The sequence below is a fragment of the Tympanuchus pallidicinctus genome, unplaced genomic scaffold (genome assembly GCF_026119805.1).
Source record: "Tympanuchus pallidicinctus isolate F22 unplaced genomic scaffold, pur_lepc_1.0 scaffold7, whole genome shotgun sequence".
In the NCBI taxonomy this organism is placed as follows: Eukaryota; Metazoa; Chordata; class Aves; order Galliformes; family Phasianidae; genus Tympanuchus; species Tympanuchus pallidicinctus.
The window spans coordinates 2,535,305-2,559,927 of record NW_026294791.1 but is presented as its reverse complement, the minus strand read 5'-3'; the positions used below and the strand labels follow the sequence as shown (position 1 = coordinate 2,559,927).

The window sequence follows — 24,623 nt, the reverse complement described above, 5'->3', positions numbered from 1 at the left end:
TGTGTTTTGCATGTCTTGGTACGTGTGATAACACAGAAGATGTCCAGAGGCTTTTTTCTCCTCTCCCCTTGGGGAATGTCTCCCCTCAGTGCTGCTGGAGCTGCAATCCACCACAGCACTTCTGGGCTGCAAAGTTTCAAGTGAAACGGAAGGGTGGGGGAAGGAATGACAAGTTCTTTTCACTGAGATTCTCTCCCCAAATGGATTTGGCAGAGCCCAGCTCTGCTGATCTTACAGCAAGGTTTATCATTTGTGCAGGCTGCTGCCTGAAGGGGGAGAGGATCTTTGAAGTTCTGACTGATGGAAGGGTCTCCCCCCGCTCCCTCTCGCACATATTTTAAGGGTGGGGACTGAGAGATGCTCAACTGCCCTGAGTCAGGAAATTACACGACAAATTAAACAATTACGTGTTTTGGTGCCGAGCAGCTCCTTAGATGCTTAGTGCCACACATGCATTTAACATGAGCTCCACAGGCATTTATGGGTACCCCATTACCTGCAACTCAACATCGCATGGCTTTGCTGCATGTCGAGAGCACCCTTGCTCCCCTGTCTACAGAAATCTTGAAAAGATTTCTTTATCATTTATTACAGAAGGCACTGCCTGGGCACTGTTGGAGTGACAAGGACTATTTCCTTAATTACTGTACATTGATAATAGCATTTACTCTGGCAGCTCCAGTACTATTCAATCAAGCAAGATTCAATACAAAAAAGCTGATTTGCCAAAAAAGAGATTAGCATAAGTGCCTACAGTCACATTCTATTTTTGAAGGTAAAGCTACTGTGTCTGTGAGCTTGCTTGTGGGAACTTTGTAAGGAGAGATTAATCTAGTTTATCTCCTTCAAAAGATGTTTGGGGAAATCACAGAGAGTCAGTGTTTAGATTCCTGATAATATTTTTTTTATAAACACACACGATAAAGGACTGCACAGAAAGTGCTAATCAGAAGCAGGAAGGTGCATTTTTTTTCCCTTACGTGAATGCAGATATTTGTTGTGAAAAATTCCGCGCTCTCTGGTTTGCTGTTGCTGTTCTTTGTCATTTGATCAAGTGGTGACTGTGGCTGCTGCACTTTAAAATTAAATGCTATTATTTATGGTAGAACTTGTGCTAGTTAAAAATGCAGAGCTCAGCACTATGTGCGTTTGTAAGCAGAAGGTTAAGCAGGACGTTTTAAATGGTAAAGCAAAGGGCTTAATCAAGGCTGAAGAGCAAAATGCAGTGGGATAACAGATATAGTAAACAGGCATTAATCACCGTACAGGCTTAATCCAGGTATTAGGCAGTCTTGGGGCTAATACGAAGACTCACATAAGGGCTCATTCTATCAGCTCTTAAGTATGTGAATAACTTTATTCTTGGGAGAAATTTCCACGAAGTCAGAGGCACTTGCAAGACCGGGCCCATATTCTGCCTTTGTAAAATGGTCATTGCACAATTATTTTGCCTGAGGGGGATTTCTGAATTAGAAGAGACATGCAGGGGTGTGGCTCAGGAAGGAAAAAATTGGGCAGCCAGAGCATTAGGAGCCACTTTTCCATGTTTTTTCCCTCGACGCTGTCCCTGTGACATCAAAATCCCAGCTAAGTACTGCTGGTCGAGGATGGGCCAGATAACATCACAAAGCTGCTATCATCTTGTGGGAGACAGCTCATTGTCTTAGTGACAAATTTAGTGCCTACAAATCCAGGCTTAGAACATAGTCTTTCCCTAGCCATAATCCAGCACTTGCAGACCGGATTTGTGTTAGTTAATGATGAACTGAAATTCCAGTTTTAAGAAGATAACAGCACATCCACAGGCATGAACTTCACTCAACAAAGTTCTTTTATTAGATGCTTAGAAAGATTGAAGTGCTTCCACCATTAACTTGACGTCAAAATTCCAAGCCTTCATGTGAATGTGCACGTCACATATACTGACATCCCAGCTCCAAGGAGGGATGTGGCATCCTGGCCAAGCTTGCTGCCCCTGCAACGGAACGTGTAGACTCACAGCAAGCACAGAGTGACCTGATGTGAGGGAAGGAGAAAGAGATGGAAGTGGGGAATGGGATAGATGGCCGCAGTTTATCTATTCAAGGAGCAGCAAGATGAAAAAAAAAATCCACAAACCTTTAATTGTGAATGTAGAAGAGGGACAGTGATGTAACTGTTCCCAGGGAACACTATTCTTATTTTGTAGAGGGAGGTGAGCCAAGATACTTAAGCTCTAGAGAACCTTTAACACAGGAAGCTATTTATCATAACAAGCTTGGTTGATACTGCTCCCATACTGAACCAATTAGATTAGCCTATTTCGTCATACTTCATAACTTGGGATGATAGGTTTCCAAGCATGGTACAGTGCAGTAATTGAATTTTGATCAAACACACATGGCCCATAACCCAGTATGTGAAACTTTCAGAACAGTTCACAGCTTTTAAATATCCAGTCAACATGTTGCCAAAAGTACAGGATGTACTTGATGCAAGTGGGAGAGGAGGGGGGAGCACGAGTCCACGCCGTAACTTGGTACAGCTGTAAAACAAACATTTTTTTGTTCCGATTCTGTTCCTACTTTAGTGAAGGAGCTGGGAGGAAGACAGTGAATGTCAAGTAAGTCGTTTTTCTCCCCAGCCCCCACGCCCCCCAGGCACACATTTCCCTTTTAACATTCTTAGATTACCACAACCTTTTAAATTCACTATACTGTACTTTCATACTGTATTAGACACACCAGCAATTATGTTTGTTAGCATGACACATCCATTGCTTACACTTAGTTAACAAAATAACTTAAAAGTCGCATGCATCATCCTCTTAATAGGGTTATAATCAATGGGACCATGGAACGAAAGCCCTAAAAATTACCCCCCACCTCTGCATTCCCTGGGCTCCTGCCTCTGCCAACACAATCCATATGTCGGGCAGTCTCTTTGGGCTCAAGGTGAATGCTCTGTTCTTTGCAGTCAGTGATCTCCTCTTACATGTTTCTGCTATGTTTTTCCCCACAGTAAATCCAAGGAACTTTGAAGAAAATTCTGCGTAAAGGAAACAGAATACGTTAATAATTTAATTCCTACTACTCTCCTGACTGGGGGCAAAACACCCGCCACAGAACAGGTTCGCAGTGAGGAACCTTGTGCTAGGCTTTATGCTGAGCGAGTTATGGCCATCCATATCAAAGCTGCTCTCTGGCCTCACCTAACGGCCTGGCATGCCTAAGTGATAGGGCAGGGTAACCACAGCCCCTGCAGATGGTATCTGCTGGCCTCCTAGCTCTGAATAATTTGGCCTGAATGGCAGCTGGAGGCAGAGCAGCTCTTCCCCCACCCCAGGGCATCTCGGCCACACAAAAGAGAAGAGAGGGCAGGCAGAACCTCAGTTTCAGCTGAGCTGGTGCAAATGCCATAAAAGATGGGAATTATTGCGAGAGACCTCCAAAGAGGGTAGAATCACACGCTTTACCCAAGAGCTTCTGACTGCGCTCTGTGGATCATCTGCCTCCAAGACATCTTGCACTCATGCTCTGCAGTACAGCTGTGTAAGAAAAGCAGCCGTGGGTTCCAAGATACTTTTTGGAGGTAACATTTCATTCAGCCATGCTATTGGCTGGGATAGGTATACTGCACAACTACAAGCACCTTGTCTGAGACAGAGTGCAGGAGGATGCATTGGAACCCTTCTCCCTCCCCCTTCCACTCTAAACTAAGTTATGATGCTGCAGAGAAAGGACAAAAAAAAAAAAGGGGGGGAGGGGAGGGGAAAGAATTCAGTGTTCAACTTATCAAACTCGGTCTGGGTCTCAGCTCAAATCAAGGTGAAATAGGCCTGTTCTAAGCCTCTTAAAGATAGGATTTATATAGTAATTACAGTAATGGAAACTGATCTTGATAATTTTTATATGGCCTAGAATTCTGCTGTGTCATACGCATCTGCAGAGCCCAAGAAGTGCGCTTTTAGGAGAGCACTGCAGTCTTCAAAGCAGCCATTCATATGTATAATGGAGAATTATCAGAGTATGAGTATGGTGGAGGTATAATGAACGACAAAGAATCCGAAATCCTGGGTAAAGCAAGGCGCACACGCTTGAGGAAAGTTGTATTTCCAAAACAGTTTGTTTTCTTGGAAGTTTCTGGAACTACACCTTCATCACCGTGCTGCAAACAGCACTGAGAATGCCCCTGTATTTTTATATTTCCTCTCTTTTTCTTAGGTCTAGAGAGACCAAAACACTTCTTGGCCAGCTGCAATCCTCACATCCTCTTTCCAGTTTTCTCTGTTGAGCAAGGAAAAATACAGGAGTGCTGTCTTTGCTGTACGGTAAAGAAAATCTTCAGGAGATTTGGAGATCTGATAGGGGGTTTGGCTCCACCTTCAGGAAGCAGAAGGCAAAGAGACAACACGATTTTAAATTTCAGACATACTTTCTGCCAAAACTAAGCCTACAACACCCTTGTTGAGACATTGATTCCTCCCCAGTGTGTCTTTGCTTCATACAGATAAAAGATTCCCTAACCTGATGCCGTGTTATTTCTATGGTTTTGATTCAGCTCTGAAGAGTCCAAGTCCTTGTGGAGCTTCTTGAGAACTCGTGGAAGGATGTCCCAAACCAGCCAATAGATCAACAAACAGCTGACGTGTGGACAAAGAAAAGCAGCTTTGAGGTGAGAAAATTAAGCTGCCATACATAGGATGTTGCAGTCCTGTATCAATTATCAGCAACTTACACCCTCAGTGCTTAGGAAATTTTCTTGTATACCTCACAGAAATTAGGAAGGTTCCCTGAGTAACACAGATGAATTGAGAGGAAGCAAGCTGGAGGAGTCTTGATCAAAATTCAGCCCAGCAAAATACCTGAGCAAGACTTTTCTCCCCAGATTCAGGCAGTGAATTCAATCTGTCATATTTCACCTCTTGGTTGAGGTTGAAAAAGTTTGAACCCAGAAAGTAGTAGCTGGTTAAAAAATGTTATTTAAATGAATTAAAATGCATTCTTTTAAAGAAGCTGTATAATATATTCTATAATGAGGAAAATGACAAAGCAGTTAGAGCTGAGACTACCCTTAGTTTGAAAGACTTTACCTTATGTATCAGTGAAGTAAAAGGCAATCACAATTGGTGACAGTCCTGTAATGGCTGCTAGTGAAACCAGGCCCTTTCCCCAATGGGGCGCTTAAGCCCCCAACCCAACTTTATTGCATTCAACATCATTTTCTGGAGGAAACTGGTTTGAAAACTGCACAGCAAGCAGCAGGGATGGCTCTCAGTGCAGAAATGGACTAAACACCTAATGAATCTAAAAATAAAATAATAAAAAAAAAAACAGTGCTGAGAAGAGATGCGAGGAGACTGAATAGACATCGCTGTGTAAGCAAATATAACTGAATATACTCCTGAGGAACAAAGGAAACAATTCTTGATGGGGTGACAACAGATGTTCTCCAAAAAAATTCTAACGGAGCATTTCAAACACAAAGACTTTCCTGTGGAGCTGAGAAGTTTTACTGGCAGACACACTGGTAATCCATCTTTGGAAACATAATAAACCCTAACATTTAAGGTGCTATCACGTCCTGAAGGCAGAAGTGATATCTTCATGTAGTAAGCAGTGGGTGGTGGTACAGAGGGAAACAGTTAAGATAACAACATGCTGTCACAAGAAGTTGTTGTAGCATGGTCTTGATTTAAATGGCTGGAGGGAAAACTAGTCAGAGAACTTCTAAAACAGTCTTTTGAAAACGTGCTTTCTACTCAGGCTAAAGATATGCAGGTTGGTCTCATAGAACAAGCACAATCCACAGCAATTGAATTGTGTGGGCACACCTAAGTGCAGCCACTTGTACAGTGTGAGTGAAGGCAGGGTGTCCAAAGCCAGATGTTCCTATGGGCTCCTGCCCTTTCACATCATGGTCAAGTGTATTGCAGAAAACTCTAAAATGTAGATTGGGGAGGAAAAAAAAAAGTCCTCTCTGCAATGACTGAACTGCCCTGTTACTTTGGGAAGATCTTGATTTAATTATTTACTTCCTGGCTTCGTTCTGCAGTGTCTTAACTTTGCATAGGCTTTTAAATGTGAGGCACTTCAAATTCTTTTTTTAAACTCTTTATTTTTTTTTTTTTTAATGCCTAAGATAGAGAATAATACTTCTGTCTTTTGGGGTTCTTGAAAGATCTCCTGAGCATCTGCAAGGCAAACATATCATTTTTCTGGAAACAAGGCAGGAGGATGACACAGTACATTGTTTAATTGCTTCTATTGCTTTTCAACTGTTTTTGAGAAAAAGCTACAAACAAGGGAGAAGATTATTCCAGTGCAGTAGGAGCCATCAGAACTACAGAAATGCTAAGATGGACAAGTTGATTGACAGGTGAATGCTAAAGCAGACAGCAACACAGAAAATCATCATAGGACAGACGTTTTGGTAAATATTACCGTAGCCAATTTATTATTAACACAGTGGGACAGCTTTACATCTTGCATCACACTTTTCACAGTCCTTATGGTAAACGTGCCGTATCTGACAATTACAAGATGAAAACAAAGACCTCACTAACTCTGTACTGGCCCTGCAGTACTTATCTACTTACTCAGTTAACCCTCTCTAAACTTCAGCTGTTCAACCCAGCACGTGTGTTCAGATATAGAACATAACTTCAGTCATGTCCTATACAAGCTGCAAAGGTTACGTCATCCGTGACATTAATTTCTACAAGACACTGCAGAAAATGGAGAGGGTTATGGAAGAAGTGGAAAGTTGTCAGTTTGGGAAGAGGATGATGTGGAATGCCATCATCTAAAGAGAAGAGAAAAACCTTGTGCTAATGCTCAAATGCCGTTCTATCTGGTCACACTTCTGTCTTGCTGCTATGACAGAACAGTGCGGTCCTGAGAACTCGGGAGGCATTGTGAGACATCGCAAATGGAGGATTGGGATGAAAGAATCCCACAGTGGCTTTTTTTTATTCTTTGGATTGGTTCTGGATGAATCTTCTGTTTCTACAAAAAGACTGTAAATTAGCTTAGAATAACTGATCTTTCCTTCTGCTGACCACTTTATTTCTGGGAGTAACAATCTATCTGACAGACCTCTTAACTAATCATATTTTCATCTGATTCACACAAAATGGTCCCCGCATTCTTTCAAAAATAATGAAGCACAAGATGGACTGCTGCAGTCACCAAGTCGAGCCCTCTGCTGCTTGTACATATGGAGATCCATTTTAAAATGAAATCTTGTGAGATGAGTTCCCCGAGATCTTTTTTTTTTCAAATTGAATTGTATGTAGTATTGTGCTATTTTCAGAGCTATATTATCAGCTGCAGCGTTAGAAAACAAAAAGCAGACAAGTCACAGGATGATATGAGCCACGGGATTTTATTTGATTCCAGCATTTATTTTCCATCTACTTCCTGTCTGGTTTTGAAAGTGCTCATTTCAGAAACTGAAGCTGACACGCATAAAGAGCATTTGGTGAAAGACAAAGAGGAGATGCAACAAGTGTCAGGCAGGTGAACGAATCTAATGGAGTATTCTTGTCTCTTTGAACCCACAAGTAGAGTGTGTTAGCAAGAATTCCAAAGTTATGTCTTTTCATGTGAAGGAAAGAATTAATGTTAAGTACAAAGTGTTGTGTGTGGTTGATTCTCATTACATCATACGTCAGGTTTCACTGATTTGGAAAGCAAAACAGGATTTTTCTTTTACAAAGCTTCCTGTGCACCAAGTCTTAATGTAGGTTTGAAAGAGACTAACAATTGTGCATTGAAAAATCAATTCAGGCATCTAATTTTTGTAAAATATTGGTTGCAGACACTAACAACGTTTCGAAAGTTTCATCTGAAAAGCAAAAGGATAGCCCAAATTACTGAAGGAAATCTACACTGAAGTTTATATAGCGTGGATGTGTCATTCAGTTACTGCTGGTTTTCATAAGAAGGTGAAGGGAATGTTTAAAATTGGTCAAATAGCATCAAGATTCTGTTGACACGTTTTCTGTCTCTGTGTATACGTTTTTCTTTGAAGAAACATCCACGTAAATCTTGGCTATCCCAAAGAATTTGGTCAAAATGCTTTGAAGGACACAGGATTTATTTCACAGAAACACAACTGATTAAAAAGAAGAACCTTCTAAGGGCTTTATTCAAACAAAGAATTCACTTTTTGGACATTCTGTATCTGTAAAACAGGTGCATAGGTTTCTTTTCAGGAAAAAAAAGGAAGTATGTATCTTACTATGGGTAGTTGCAAGAGAGGAGGGAAAAATATTAGTTAAAAAAAAAAATAAATCAGAATAACCATAACAGCTATATGGTATTCTAACCTCAGTGTACCCAATGGTCACCTTTCTATTTTGTCACCCATGGTACTATTTTTTAAGTAGACATGTTTCTACTGCTGATTAGCATTGATCAAATTGTACAGCTTGCCCCAAATTTGTCTTCAAACTTTACAGAATTGTTTCAGTTAAAAGGATTTCACATGCTATGCCAGCACAAGTTTCAGGGCCACCTGGACTTCACCTAACAGGATAGAAAGAAAGGCCATCTGTGGTTTTGGTTCATTTCCAAACTGTGATGCACACAGTTCTGAAGACAGATCCAAGTGCCTTCCTGGCCCATTCATGCTAAAACTCACACTGGTTTCAGTGCACTGAAGACCAATGTAGTTCTTCAGAACTACCTCCTTCCCTCCCTTCAACCCGGTAAATTATGCCGAGGCATGGAATAACATTGTGCAAATAGCAAAAGCCTGCTTATTTCATAACTGTACAACCTCACCACAAACTGTGTGCTCACAGAAACAGAGCAGTCAAAGAAACCTGGCTCCTTTGTGGTAATCTCATGCACTTGATGAATTTTCGTATTTTATCATCTTTATTCAACATATGTCTAATCAGTTCTGATGAAGTGTAATTAATAAGTCACCAGCAATTCCAATGGACGACTAGATCCTTCTGTAAAACTAAAGCACGCTTCTGCATGTGACACTTACTGCCAGGGTTAAGGGTAGGTCTGCATCTTCCTGAACGTCGTGTTGGTAATAGTGAGCCGTGTGAGCCTCGCTCCATAGTAATCTATAATGTAACTAGAGCCATCAGAAGGTCCAACAATCTACAAGAGAAAAAAAACCCAAGACTTTTCAATATAAAGTGAAATATACGCTTTGTGCTAATGTCTCAATTATTGCTAATTTTCCCATCATAAAATTAGTCATGCTTAATTACCCAAACAGAAACTAGATTTATTTTGAAGTTATGCCGTAGTTTAACTATTTTAGTGAGCGCTGTCTCAGGAGGAACATTTCCCTGGGGTTTCTAATCGACCAAATTATATAGCTGGGCACTGCTGCTAGGTTAAGCTGATGAGGATTTGAGTCACAAAATCAGGCTTACAAATGAGTGGGTCCCAAACCACTTTTCTTGAACAAAGGCAGGCAGGTAGGAGAGAATTAGGCTGATGACAAGAGTATTTGAAATACTGCACAGGTAAGCAACAGAGAAATGGAGAGAAGATCACGGTGTTTTTGTTCTGGAAATGCTAAACTGATGGAGAGTCACCAGGGAGATGAATAAGGAGAGATGAAAGATGCTCTCTGTGTCAGTAAGCCATGAGGCAAAACACATTGATAGTAAAGAAAGAAAATTGAGGATACACATATTTCAAAAGTTAAACATTTTTCTATTTGCCCATATAAATAACTTCTGTATCCTCAATGTTTTTTGAGTTCACGATAGGCGATGCATAATTTGTGCTCAATGGATGCACTGTAAAATAAGACAATTTGGCAATTTTATGATGTCACAACATGTCACCCCAGCTGGGAATTTAACCATCAGGAATCCTACAGCAGCAGCAGCTCTCTGGTGATGTGGGACTTCAGTTTGAAGAGGCAGGAAGAAATGGGCAATGTCTTCTCAAGTGCATGCTGCCTAAACATCCCAGGTGACAAAGCAATGTAAATGCAGAGCTTCGCGACTCTGGGAACACCAGGACACCTCTCAGGTGTCACAAAAAGAGCTCAGAGGTTCTGACACTGAATTTATGGTGCTACAGATTCCGAGCTATTCTTTCTAAGTATTTAAAGACAGTTCATTTTCTCATTTTAATACAAACAATAAATACCTTTTGCCCCTGTGTTCTACAGCATCAAGCTGGAAACAGAGCCACAAGAAATGCCTTGATTTTTCAATACACAAGAGTTATTAGGTTAAAATGCTAACAAGGAATTAGTAGTCAAAAATTTAGCAAACACAGATTTGTATCTTGCTTTGAAAGCACTGCTTACCTGCATTGAAATAAGTATGAAATCAATTAAGCTACCAATTCCACAAAATCCTACAGTGCAGAACTTTAACAAACCTAAAAAAAGAAAATAAAATTTAACAGTAGCTTTACCAGTGTTTATGAAGTCTGCATGCTGCTGGTTGCAATCACACCCCAACCCTCCACCATATATATATTAGATATATATATATGTATTTAGAACTGAAGTCAAATATCTTTAATTATCAGGGGAAACACCATCTGAACATGCATCCTGAATGCACTTGAGAGACTGAAGTAATGTTCTTTCAAACCGATATCTATCCTTGAACAAGTGAAAAGTTGATAATCAAGATACTGGAAAATTTCATTTATTTGCAAACAGAGAGAAGAAAATCCCAAGTTGGGCTACAAAATTTACTTATGAATAGAATAGAGGGAGACTCTCCATTGTGAGTTGGAGCATATAGTGATTTGACTTAGAGAACATGCTACTTCAGAAAATCGTTTTAGTATCACTCCTGTAGTTTTGCTGAAGTATGAATTTATTTTGAATATATATACATGTACATAAACAGAAACACTTCTTTTTAATCAGTATTCCAAAAAGGGTGGGGGGCTTTTATACAAATAAATGAAAGATTCATAGAAAATATATGGGAATAGCAACTAGCAAATAAATGTTTCATTGAGAGGCGGACAACTTTTGGAAAGTGTGTTCAGAACAAGATTGACTTATTTTTTTTTACTTTTTTTTAATATCAGTAGTTTCTTGTACCATCAATATAATACGAAGAGTACTATAGATATTACAAGTTGATAGTTGCTGAGCTAAGCAAACATCTACGTTATTTTGAAAACAAGAAGACATTTGTCTCTTTACTGCATCCTCACTGTACTTCCAGAGACCAGCACGCCTCTGAGACGAGGAACAAGCATGCTGATAACAGCACACAGGTAGTATCCTGTGGCACTTCTTGCCCACCAACAAGTCGTGCTGTGCTGCTAATGCCTGACATTAGTGAGAAAACACACCAGTTTTCCCCAGCCAGCTCTCAGTCTGACGCCTGAAGGTCTCCTGACCTCTGCCTCCTCCTCTGAGCTCCCCTCTCCCTTGGAAGCAGCCATCTGCCCAGCACACCACCTCCTCTCCCCCATGCCCTGTTTCTGAGGCTCCACATGGAGAAGAGTGGGGGAGTAGCGGCTTGCACACTGTGGGAAGAGCATCCCTCCGTCTGGAGACAGCTCCCATCGCTGACAAGATGAAAAGAGCTGATTTATAAACTTTAGCGAGACAGTTTATCATCATTCCATGGAATGACAGTGTAGTCAGAGAGAACAGAGAAAATACATCTAATGACCAAGAGGTTGAATAGCAGGACGGTCTTCCAGCTGATTAAAAGAAAAGCCCACCCTGCGTATTACAGCTGAAGTTGTGCCACTTAAACGTGCAAAAACTCAGGCTAAAACAACTCATCCCCAGAAACTGATGGGTGAGATTTGCTGTGGTCAGATATGGTTTGCCTGGTATCAGTGCAAACGTTACATAACAAAACAGAAGGGACACAGCCACCAAAAAAAAATAACTAGCCCTAGGAAAGAGCGGTTAACATGATTAAATACTATCAAATCCTCGGTGACCACATTTACTCTGTTACTACCTCACCACTGAAATATTTCTTTGTGACTCTCACTATGCCATTTCTCTCCAGCTGCAGTCCCAGAGCTCGCTGTCAGCTCACCTCTTAGGAGCCCAGCAGTTCCCTTACCATGCCAGTTCCAGCAGTGGCTCCAGTTCACTCAAGGAACTGTCTGCATCCTGGTGAGCCACCCAGTGTTCTGTTACTGGATGCAGAAGTACTATTTCTGAATGTGGCACAGGTTTCTGGAGCGCGGGGTAAAGTTGATTTTTTTTCCCTGCCCACTGGCAGGTCACACTGAGAAAATAACCTGCTCCAAAGCATGGGGGTAAAAACAGCAGTCTTAGGTGGTAATAACTCATGTTTAGTTCACAGTGTGTGGGAGAGGAAGAGTTGCCTTCCTATTTCTTCACATTCAGTAGCTTGCTTGTATTTGTGCTCTCTTTAAGATACGAGGAGGGGGAAAAAGGCAAGTTTACACACTTCATTATGTTTGCACAAAATATTTAAATGCTAATCCTTTTCTTTATCATTTTTGCTAAGGTATGGATGCCCTAAAAAAATAACGTGCCACCATGAAGGAGTCCAATTTACTGATTTTATTTTTCTTTTCTACTGTTGAATTTTTCTTGTTTGGCTTTTAAAAGACAAACTTTTGTCTTTAGAGGAGTTTAATTTTAAGTCTTTTGAATACTGGCTACAGTATATTCCTGTGGGGTTAGTAAGCATGAGCCATACAGAACTCTTATATAGGAGCAGAATATTTCCATTTACTGCATTGCAATATACTGCAAAATAAATACTGCAAAATATTATTCCAAATCCAATGATACAACAAAAATGTGCACCTGAGCAACTCCCAAAATATCTTCTTAAGAAACAGATGGACAAAATCAGAGCTAATTATGGAATCTCAAGGAAAAAAGACACAGATGTGAACGTGAGATTAACCAGACGGAAAACAAAACAAAACAAAACAAGGATTTCTATTTGACGGGCAGAAACTCAAAACTCCCAGCTGAAAGGACAGTAACATGTCCAGCTTTTCCAATTCACTGCTCCATGCTATCTAGACTTAAATTTACTCCATTTGTCTGGCTCAGAAACAGAGAAAATCCAAGACAACGAAAGTAATTCTAACACACTGAAGTCCCCACGTTATTTAAAAGCCACTGGCACCATCTCCCTGGGAATCAGGTCCTAAAAGCTGTAAGAAGAGGCAGCTCCTATTAAAGGTCCCAGCTTCTGCAGAGCTACTACTAATACCATGCGCCATCTTGGCAATAGCACTTGCCAGAATAAATTCTATATCCCCAAACCCTGGGTTTACCATAAAGTTTGTCCCCTATTTACCTGTTAGAACAAAGCACCATTTAAGTAGCTGGCACATCAGCCAAAATGACTTCTGTTCCACTGGCTGACAGAGAACGCAGAGTTAAATACCAGCATAAAGCAGAACAAATGGCAATAATCATGTCTGCTTGTGAAGGTTTTGTCTGCTGGACAGCTATATATCCATTTGTCATCACTGACTCCAACAGGATAGGAAGCAGAGGCATAATAACCCAGGATTTTATCTTATTCGAAAATGAAGAAAAGCTTCTAGATGTAAATACCAAAACTACGACAGCCAGCACTTTTTATTCAAAATATATATTCACACAAACAACTCAGTCATTACAATAAGCTTCACCTCAAAGTAAAAATAAGAAATAAACTTACCTAAGGCAGGATAGCCTAGATAAAATCTATCTGCTCCCAACCATCCAAGGAATAAGGACAGAGCCACTGCCACTTTGTAAGAGTATCCATTACTGCCAAAAGAAACAAGAAATGTAGACTGGAAAATATATGCACTCCTATTTTTGAAAATTAAATAGTGACTCATTTGCTGCTTCGGTTAAAATAATTCAAGTCATATTTGTTATTTATCTTAAATTAACAAAGACAGAATTGATGTTAAGCTTTCAAACTTCACAGGCATCCTCCATAAAGCAACCTCGGCTTTCCCAATTCTAGAATACTCTTGCAGAATACTGATTCTTTTGATCGTTATTCTGGAACTAAATCATCATTTCTTGTCAAGAAAGACATAATTCAGTTGCTGATACATTCCCAGTTTTACAGAGCATTTTCTAATAGGTCAGCCCTATTGAGACAACACCGGAAAGCTAAGAGGTGTACGCACACTGTCTGTAGGCATTAGCCTCACATCCAGCCAAATAGAGAGGAACGGGGTAGACAGGTGAGATGTCAGCAGAGACAGTAATTGCGATGAGATCTGAAGGAGAAACGAACCATGGCCACGGGCTGAAGAAGCCGCAGGAAGGATTCAACAAAAAGGGTGAGACGTGCAGCTATTCACGTACTACACACTAAGGGCAGTAAATGGCACGCGCTCTGACAAATGAAAAGGACTGCGAACTGTACGAGGATGTCAGTGGCAGATAGACACCTTGAAGCTACGCATCCCACGGCCAGTCACAGCGAACACACAGATACAACAGGCTTCCTGAGATCCACACTAATTGGCACCGTTCTCGCCCACAGCTGGAGTGATGTGGCCACCGAACCATTTGCAATTTTCAGTCACTGCTGATGTGAACTTTATGCTAATAGGCAAGCCAGAAATGTACGGCTATCGGTACTAAAACCATCCTCTGCTGCATTGGCGAAAAGCTACCCTCTGAAAAGAGCAGAAACCCAAATGTAATTAGCACTTTAAAAAATCCAACAATTTACTGTTCTGATATGTGCATTAATATGTGCCAGCAATTACTTAATAAGCCCAAATTAAACTCTTGGTTGACAGTTGAATAAAACATAAGAGTTTCACAAAAGGCAGTAGCTGAGAATGGTCCAAGCACCTTTATTAAGCACTTTCAATGCCAAATAAAGATCTACATTTTTGCTTATTATCTAGATTTACTGACTTTAAAACTTAATGGCAACATTAAGTGATTAAATGATGACTCCTACCTCAATATTTGTTATTTAGTGCTTATTAGCAACATGGGACATACTGCGCATTTCTGGAACCCAATGTAATGTATGTGACCATCTTTAGAACTGTCCTGTTTCCACTGTAAAGCACACTACTTGTTTTACTTAAAAGTTAAGGTAAACTTGGAAAATGTTTATCAACTGAGATGCGTCAAGAAGTCATCCAAGGACACCAGTACATAGAACTCTAGCATAAAAGGTGGGAACACACTTTTAGATGCTCCTGATCAGAAACAGCAATGAAGCAAACTTAGCATCAACGCTGCACTGAGATGCTTTGAACAGGAGACCAATCTGCACCTCAGCAACAAAATTGAAGGGCAGAAGAAATCTACCAGGAAGTGGAAGCATGTAGATGCTGTTAGCAAGGGTGAATCCACTCTTGTATATCCTTTCTTATTCATTCTTTCAGATAAAAATATGTGCCGAAGACTAATGCAGCAAGTAAGAAAAGAAAACTTCCCATTAATCTAAAGCAACTTCTGCAATTGGTAAAAATACAATTCCTTCCCAGTTGCTTTTCCAATTTTTCTTATTTATTGGCCTATTCAGTCTTTCTCCGTATGTTTCTCCCAGTTTCTATTCAAAAACTTCTCTTCCTGCTCTTCATACCAGTTGATACTACACATGGGGCTGCTACATGTGACGGTGTTTTCTGTGCTCTTTCAACACCTCTTAGCACTGCTGCAAGGCCTGCCCACACTCAACTTCAGGACTTGCACAGCCTCCCGCTCTAAGGGCTTCTTGCTTGGAACACTAAAACTTGAACAATATATATTTTGAGTAATCAGGGGTTGAACATATTAAATGCAATAAATGATAAGTGTGCCAATTTGGGGAATTCCAGAATTTGGCAAAAATCTACCTCCAAAACATTAAATCAAAACCAAATCAAATCAATCACAGCTCCCACTTCTTTGAAACAAGTTGATTTGTTAATTACAAGCTTTTCCAAGAACAAATACTATGAGCAACTGAATTTGAACACATCCTCTTGAAACAGACTCATGGTCTTGCTCAAAAAGAACAGGATCCCAGAACTGCTGCTAAATTAGGGTTTTGGCCAAGGACAGCATGCTCATCTGCCCCTTCCAAAAGCCAGGGACAGACATTAACCTGCTGCCCTCACACTAGGACGATCCTGCTGTAGGAAGATGCCTTCTCAGACCAATTTTCTGGTTAAATGATGTGCGGTTATTTGTGCCAGAAGACAGCTAGTTTTCATCACATCTCAGATAAGATGTTGGAAAATCTCCAAAAAGCAGCAGAAAGTGAAAGCGTGCCGTTGTAATATCAAGCTGGAGAATTCTGCTTAAAATAATGTTTCTAAGACTTAGGTAAAAATACCTTATAAAAGGTTGGTATAATGAGAAATAATTAGACTTTTTAAACAAACATACATATGAAGGATAGCCATTTTAATCTTGCTGCCAATTTTGCCTGGTTTGGAAGCTTTACCAAGGGCATGTCTATTTAACTCTTCCAACATTTACAGCTGAATTTCTTAGAATTTCCAGCAAGCCCACAAAGGGTCCTTTTCCAAGTCTGTCATACAATCATAGGATTGGAAAAGCCACAGCAAGTTGTTTTCATAGTTGGACCACTGATTATTTTATTACAAACAACAGTCACTGTAAAGTGACAGACATCAGAAGAACAACACATTTCCTGCCTACATAGATTGCTTTTACAAAAAAAAAAAACCAATTTTATTAAATGAGTGTAGTTCATCTTATTCTCAGTCCCCCTCGCAGATGGGACTGAAACACAATTGCTTCTGGACAAAAACGTGACTGAAGTCTATTTTGCTAGCATTTAAATTTGATTAGATTTAATAATATGTTTTCTACAATTTGCTGAGCTCTGACTGTTGAGAAGACTATATGCAGAGAAAATATTTATGAAACTAAGAGGCAGAGCTGTCCTTCTGAGTTAGACAAATTACTGAGCAGTACCCCATCAGAGTTATCTGCCTACTAGAGCAATACCAGGGTTAAATTCTAACCCTAACCCTGTGAATACACAGCAAACATTGCAACTGGAGTTGTAACTTCCACAAATTTCAGAGCTGGACAATAGAATAAGATTCCTGTGTGAATCTGAAAAAAAAATATACTAAAAAAAAAAAGAGAAACAAATGGTGCTGACAGGTGTTCGCTGATCATTACCACTGGCCAGTTGGAACATTTATTGGTGTCCTGAGCTTTCTGTTGCTCAGTGTGTTTCAGAAAAAATACTAGGTTCACCGTTTTCAAGTTTCAGAAGCAGGCTCTTAAATAACATGCAAGACTTGATTAAATACAAAGGTTATTCAAAATTAGAGAGCAATTCCTCTAGAAGAAATTTAAGACCAAAGCTCCCCATTATTCAGGCATACAACGTAAGCTGCAGCTACAGGCACACTTCAAATCAGCACGAACTGGCTGCTGAGCAGTGTAGCACATTCCAGCCCTCCTTCATCCACTCTTTCTTACCTTGATTTAGCCTCATCCCAGTTGCTTGCTGGCACAAGCACTTGAAGTGACTGTACTGTGACTCAGACTGGGGAACTGATCCACACTAGTTCAAACATAGATCACTTCCCAGATTGAGTATACAGTGGAGTACCTCAGGGAAAGGGAAGGAGAGGAGTCCCCAGATAGCTCCTTTCAGCAGCTGTGCTGATTTTAAGCATATGTGAAATGTAGCCTTAGAATTTGTAGCAATACTTTGCCAGAGTAAGTACTAAAGTAAAGCAAAGACACAAGCATAAACAAACAAACAAAAAGTGTCCAACACAAAGACAGATTTACTTATAAACACACATGTTGTATCCTTTTATTACTTTTAATGTTTATTTGGAGGTGAAATACTGGGCAACACGTGTACAGTATTCTATATTCTTCCCTCTGTCAAGGCGTTGTACCGTTTTAGAAAAATTTCAATGCAAAACAGGCAAAATATGACAAAAAACGACGGCGTACTTACACATTGCGGCATGCAATAGGCTTGTAAAATCCAACTTCCTGACCAGTAAAGACTTTTTCTATGCCCAGGTAATCTCTGCAAGTAATATTTGGTGCTGGCAGGCACTGAACTGAGGACAAAAAAAATATTTGAGATTAAGCAGTTATTGACTGGGTATTGTGGAATTTTTCTGGCAAGACACAAAATTACACCGTAGAACAGCTTTGATACAGAGCACACACAGGCATGTTATGTAAAAAAATTTTTTAAAGCAAGATCTACGACCAACTTGTCTTTTTGCACAACACAAAACAAAATACAGAAACCGAATTGCTGCCAATTCAGTTGCCATTTCCATTTTTGCTGCATTAGGAGACAATGGGAGATCTAATAGAGAAAAAGGATCATGAGAACAGCCAAATATTGAAACAAGCTGCCCAGAGAGATGGTGTAATCACCATCCTTAGAGGTTTCCAAGATCTGGAGTGGACAGAGTCCTGAGCAGCCTTCTCTGAATTCATTGCCAATTCTGCTTTGAGCTGGAGGTGGGACTGTATGACTTCCTGAGGTCTCTTTCAACCCAAATTATTCCATTATTCTACGCTGAGGCTTGATTTATAAAAGAGCCAAAGTGGAAGGCATAGCAGAAAATGACATCTGCTAAAAGTCTGCAATGTATTACCGGAATATTTGATGCTCTTCAGTGTTTCAGTGAGTTGTTTTAAAAGAAAAGAAATCCAGTCCTTTACACACTTTCTATCATCTTTCAGTACTTGCAAGTCCTGCTGATTAGCTGCAACAGAACTGCTAGCCAGGTTCAACATTTCTTTCTGGATTTTCCAATAAACAAGGATTTAGATTTTTTTTTTAATTATTTTTTATTATCTACTCATATTGCATTCCAAAAAAATTAAGTAGAGTTTGGATGCTTTGAATTAAACCCCTACTGGTTTGGATGATGAAACCCAGAAATGTTTATAGACTGCAGTAGTGTTCAAGGATGAGCTATATGACTAACTTTTTATTACACAGATAACACTGTAAGAGGAAGCGACTGAGATAATATGGGGACAACCAAGCCTGCTGTATCTGTAAAAATTCTATACAGATATAGAAAAGAACATGTTAATTAATTTTGCAACTTTCCCCTCTCTGAAGAAAACATATGGTGTCTTAAATGCAGTAATATGGTAATTGGTTAGACACAACTACCAATCTGATCAAACTGCAGAACGTTCAGCTCACTGACTGGCTGTTTATCATCAGGAACACATATGAAATAAACTAAGGGACCAATTTCAGCATGTTTCTGTTGTACGCCAAAGAACATCAAAATAAATGTAACTGCTTTCAAAACAGAGCCTCATGGCACCAAAAAATCTTGATGACGGAGGGCACCATCTTTCCTTGAAAGAAATTGTGAAGATTTTGAGCCTGTTCTGTCAGTTCTTCTAATAAGTGTGTGCAAAACAGAGTATGACAGGGATGGTTTGTTCTTATCACAGGAGTGGAGAATGGAGCCTGGAGGATATAACATACTTTGAAGAAATTTATTAGAAACCTCACTTACAAACGCCCCGATCAGAGTAATTCTTTCAGCAAAGCATCCAATGTATGCAAATGCGTAAGCTTTCATACTAATGACATTACTGATTCCATGTTTTAGAAGCTCAGCTAGCAGGTACACGAATGCATGAATTGAGTACTTCCTTGGAAAATGCAATTACCATCAATATACGTTAGAAATCCTTACCATATGCCGTGTGATTTGTGCAATTCATTGGTTCCTGTGTGCTATTGTCTATTTTAGGCTCATCACACATATATGTTCAGGCAGTTGAGGAAAACATTTTTCATATCAAACACTCCAACAGGTTTAACGCTCATTTATTCCTCCCTCTCTCACCTTGGAGGATTTAAGACCTACCTTGATGTCAGCTTCCCTTCTTCCCCATCCCCCCAATAGAACAGCACATCGCCATGCTGCAAATCTGCTAATCCAATTTAATACACCGCTATATTGCATAAGCTGCGCGTTAATTAGCACCGCAGTCAGGACGACCTGAGGGAACCACAACATTTATCTGTCACAGCCTCTGCGCTGGGGCAGCACCCCGACCTCATTTCCTGCCTTATTTCAATACAGAGTAGCTTCAAACTGAGGCACTGGGCTGAGCGTCCTGACCATAAAAATAAGAAGATAGTGAGGACGGGGGTGCCTCATCCAATAGGATTTTTTCGTTGAAAAACAAACAGCCCGACCCTGCTCGCGGCCACACAGCACAACAGCCCCAGATAAAAGCGTGGCACAGCGCTCGGCTCCCTCCCACCCCTTCCTCAAGGGGTCCAGGGTTGCTCTGACCCCGCTCCCGTCCGCCCCTCACCCCGGCCCATCGCCATAGCAACGCGCCCCGCCCGCGCTCAGGATATTGCCCCAGCCGCAGCTCCTCGCATTTGGGCGGCGGCTCCGGGCTCGCCGCTGCGTCCGCGGCTGCGAGCCACAGGAGAAGCAGGAACAGGGCCTCCAGCTCGCCTCCCCGCCGCCCCGGGCCGGCCGGCAGCCGGGCGGCCATGATGGAAGGAGCGGCGGCCGTCAGCTGACCCGCGGGGAGGAGCGGGTGCGCTGCGGGGTGAAGCGCTGCCTTCGGGGGGGACGGAACGGGGGGAGCTGAGCTTAGGTCTCGGGTTGCTGAAGATGCTGCTTTGATATTTCTTTATTTATGTTGTTTGTTCATTTTGAGGGGTTGAACTCAGCAAACATGGCTCCCGAGGCACTTCAGCTCAGCGCTGAGGACGGAGCGTGCCCGTACTAAAGATGGCGCTGGCACAGCCTCCTCAGCGGGCTCGTTCCCTGAGTAAAGATGGCGGCGCCCGCTTCAAGCGCGTGGCGGCGCCCTTCTGCCCTCACTCAAGATGGCGGGCCCACGGAGCGCCGTCTGAGGAGGAGGCTGAGGGCTAGAGCGGCGCGGGGGCGGTGTCTGGAGGAAAGGATGGAGCAGGGAGGTGAGCACCGCCCTCCTCTCCTGAATACCAAAGTAGTGACTACAAACAGCCGGGCATCCCCGTCTCCTGCAGCGCTGGGGCTCGTGAGTATCCCGTGCGTTGTCCTCAGTGCTCTGGGCTCCTCTGGAAGAACTTGAGGAATAATTCTCAGCGCTGATGAGATACAGCAGGTGTCCTGTGCTTGCTGTGTGCTGCCTGCAGGAAATAGTTTGAGATTGTTGTGTTTTCACATAAAACTGGTTCTATACTTCTAGAAGTTTGGTTTTTTTTTTTTTTTTGTTTGTTTTTTTGTTTTGTTTTGTTTTTTGTTTTTTGTTTTTTTGAGGACCTGGAGCAGGCAAGCTTTGTCTTCAGCGTGTGCTTCTTGTAAGGTGTTTTGTGGTGATTCCTAACCTTTCCTTTTTCTCACTTTTTTTTATTTATTTATTTTTATTATTATTTTTACAAGGTCAGTTCCTATTTTTCTAGCATTTTTGACAATTCCAGTTTTCAGCTGTGAGCTGCAGGGGACTCCAGGCTGTTGGCATGGGGTGAAGGAACACTGAATGGCAGATGCGCCCAGGACAAGCAGCGCTGCTGCCAATAGGCTTCCTTCTGCTCCAGAAGCATTTCCTGAAAAACACATGGGGACCCAGAGACTGAAAACAATCACAGACTCATTAAGGTTGGAAAAGACCTCTAAGATCTCCAGCCCACCCCACTCACTAACCATGTCCCTCAGTGCCACCTCCACACATATCAGGAACATCTCCAGGGACCGTGACCCCACTGCTCCCTGAGCAGCCCATGCCAGCCCATTGCCACTCCCTTCTGATAGTTTTCTGAAGCCCTTCTGAAAGTCTTCTGTTTTCACGGATGGTTATTTTCCTGAATGAATGGTGACTTAGGAATGGATTTATGGATATGATCTGTTGCAGTTCCAGGCATTCAAGGAATTGGTGAAAGTGCGGACTCTTAAAAATACATGCATGTCTGACAAAGATCTCAGTGATGTGAAACAGTGCTAACAGCTTCTGGGAGATTGGTGTGTACTGAATTTGCAGCGCAGAGTTCAGCAGATAAACTATGCAAATGAAAATTGATATTCCCTTCAGCAATTGGGAAAGAAAGGCCATGGACAGAGTGCACTCTGCAATGAACTCAGCCCTCCGGATCGAGACTAGGGTGATCTGATGGGAAAAGTGCTGTGCTTCTGTGTCTGCATTGTAACTCGAGGATGGATAAATACCCGGCTCGCTGCTCATCACTGTCAGGAACGTTGTCACTTCTCACAAGCGCTGTGTTAATTAAAGTTGAAAGTGAGAGCTGGGAAGATAGGCATCGAGAAGCTGAGGTTTTTTTTGTTGTTGTTAAAGGGAGGATGGAATGGTGTGTACTTAGCATGTTGTATGCTTTAGTGCAACTGCTATTGAATAGAAAACAAATTGGGGGGAGGGAAGGGGGAGAACATTAGAAAGTGTGTTGCTAGTTTGATGTTGAAATTCACTACAAAAGGTTTGAAAGTGCTTACCCGGTGCAACTGGCAGGGCTGTGAGAGAGCTGCGTGTGAGCTGGGTAGCAAGAATAGAAAGGTTTTGGTTTGTTTTTTGTGAGCTCTCATTTGATGTTTTCTCTGTATGTGTGTGTGAGCAGACATAGCCATGATCCAGAGGCACTCCGTATGAAAAGCATTACAGCTGCTTAGCTCCGTCCTGTCCCCACACTTCCCAAGGCTTTTCCCATCTCTGTCAGCGATAGGGTCGGTGCTGCAGAGCACGAGCACAGCTCGTGTCATCCCCGCAGGACTTAGGGGCTCGGACCGCCTGAGCCCAAGTTTAGGCGTTGCTTTACTGCGCATAAGCACACGTATCGCTTCTCCACAGCTTCTTCGTTTTGCTCTCGGCTGACCTCCCGGCCGGCATTACTAAAGGCGGCTGAGGGCAGCGGGCCGCTCCTGCCCGTCCCATGGCCGCAGCCCGGCCGTCCCCCGGGAGGCGGCTCTCTTTCTCTCTCTTTCTCTCTCTCCCGCCGCGCCGCCCCGGCTTCCTGCGCCGCAGGTGAGGCGCGTTGGCTTCCCGCTTCCGCCCAGGTGAGAGCCGGCGGCCATCGCTCCACTCCGACCGCCTTCTCTTTCTCCTTCTCCTCCTCCCGGCCGCAGGTACCGAGCGGCCGCCGGCCCCGCGCCCACCGCCGCGGTGCGGCCCTTCCCTTGGCAGCGTCCCGAGGGGCGGCGGGAGGCCCGTTCCTGCCGGCTGCCCTGCCGAGGCTCGCGGTGCTGCGGGCGGAGGGGTGAGCCCGGCCCGGGGCGGCTCCCGCCGCTGTGAGCCCCATGGGACGCCCCGCTGCGCTCGGCGCCCGGTGCGGGTGTGGTGTGTGTGTGTATGGGGAGGGGAGGGGGGGAACCCTTTGGGGGCTCCGGCTCCGTCACTCAGCGGGCTGTGGACAGCTTCCACCGCTTGGGGAAACGGTACCCTTAAGTTGCAGCGGAGCAGGTTCCGGTTGGATGTTAGGAGACGTTTATTCTCCCGAGAAGAGTTGGCCAAGCATTGGGACGGGCTGCCCAGGGTTACCGTCCCTGGGGGTGTTCCGTAGCCGCAGGGATGTGGCACTGAGGGATGTGGGCTGGGGGGCTGGGCTGGGAGTGGAGACCTTAGAGGTGTTTTCCAGCCTTGGTACGTTTGTGACGCCTTTCGTCAGCGCCTTTCAATTCCGAGGTTCTTAACAAAATGATGTTTTTAATTACTACTTATTTAGGGATTGATTAGTGGGAAAGCTGTTCATTGCGTTCTTGTCAAATTTTCTAGATTTAGAAATGGAGCATGGCTCCAGGTTTAACAGTTCTCCTCCACAGCAGAGTGGTTTATCAGCTGAGAGTGCTGTCATCACCAGAACTGGAGGACTCAGTGTCCTGTTCCACTCAAATTAGCTGCTGTTTAGATCCCAGAAGCAAATTTTCCACGAGTTTTGCTAGAACAAGTTTCATAGCATGTTCACTGTTGCACTGAGTGGCCTCAGTGTGAGCTCAGCTTTCAGTCAGACATCAGAGGCTCTGTGGCAGTGCTCCCCTCCAGGCCGGAGCCCACAGGAATTCAGGTTCTGCCTGTGGGAAGCTGGCATGCCTTGGACATGAGTAAGGCTGCTCTCCAGGCTGCTAATCACAGGTACACGAGATTCTTTTGCTTTCCTAGTCCAGCAGTCACTGAGGGTTTCTAACACTGAGACAGTTTCCCCACAAAGGTGATTTACGGATACTTGACGGTATTTAGCTTTGGCCTGTTTTTCTCTGAAGACCTTTGGTGTGTTTTCATTGATGTATTTGCAGCACCATTCACTTGTTTGTTTCTTACAAGAGCCTGGAGCAGCCCACTTACTCTGTAGCGATTTTATTAAGACTGCAGCGTGACACAGCTCAGCAGTTAGTGGTGGTTTCATCTGAGAGGTGTGGGCATGTTAAGTTTAGTTGGATTGAATTTGTCTGTGTGTTCTAAGGTGGAAAACCAAGCAGAACAGCAAAATGGTTTTTTTTAAATCAGTACATAGCTGCTTGTAAGGTATATTATTTTTAATACCACAGGTTACAGGTGATGCTGCATTAGGACCATTTTAAGATTAAATTCACACTGAGAAATGCTGTTTTCTCTTACTTTTGCCTTTGCTTAGATTGAAATTTTTCGAGTTAGAGATGTTCCCAGGACCGATGAAGATGAGCCGTGCACAAATCAGTCATTCCTTGTAACAGGGCTAGGAAAAATTACAGCTGCACCAGTGCAGAAAGGTGACTTTGGATCAGGATGTATCC

The 24,623-nt window shown here is 42.5% G+C and overlaps 2 protein-coding genes across 15 annotated transcripts in view; one reads left to right on the top strand and one right to left on the bottom strand.

Moving 5' to 3' along the window:
- Positions 1 to 1,813: 1,813 nt before the first annotated feature.
- On the bottom strand, positions 1,814 to 20,415 carry TM2D1 (TM2 domain containing 1). 4 transcript variants are annotated; one of them, XM_052666822.1, is made up of 7 exons: positions 20,273 to 20,415; positions 19,596 to 19,669; positions 17,864 to 17,972; positions 13,616 to 13,707; positions 10,276 to 10,349; positions 8,983 to 9,101; positions 1,814 to 3,027 (listed from the first exon to the last, which is right to left on the bottom strand). In XM_052666822.1, the coding sequence occupies exons 1-6, from the start codon at positions 20,413 to 20,415 to the stop codon at positions 8,991 to 8,993; spliced, it is 603 nt and encodes a 200-aa protein (XP_052522782.1). In that variant the 3' UTR covers positions 1,814 to 3,027; positions 8,983 to 8,990. The 4 variants fall into 4 exon arrangements, with proteins under 4 accessions (XP_052522782.1, XP_052522781.1, XP_052522780.1 ...); XM_052666821.1 differs by lacking the exon at positions 1,814 to 3,027 and adding an exon at positions 7,350 to 8,510; XM_052666820.1 differs by lacking the exon at positions 1,814 to 3,027 and adding an exon at positions 7,350 to 7,827.
- Positions 20,365 to 24,623, top strand: part of PATJ (PATJ crumbs cell polarity complex component) — a 142,197-nt gene continuing 137,938 nt past the window's right edge. For 2 of the 11 annotated variants that reach the window (XM_052666798.1, XM_052666803.1), the window contains exon 1: positions 20,731 to 20,928. The gene's annotated coding sequence lies outside the window, so the exon portion shown is untranslated. Of the gene's footprint in view, positions 20,461 to 20,722; positions 20,929 to 22,777; positions 22,983 to 24,623 lie in introns of those variants that run through there. The other 9 variants (XM_052666806.1, XM_052666807.1, XM_052666802.1 and 6 more) reach the window with 8 other exon arrangements.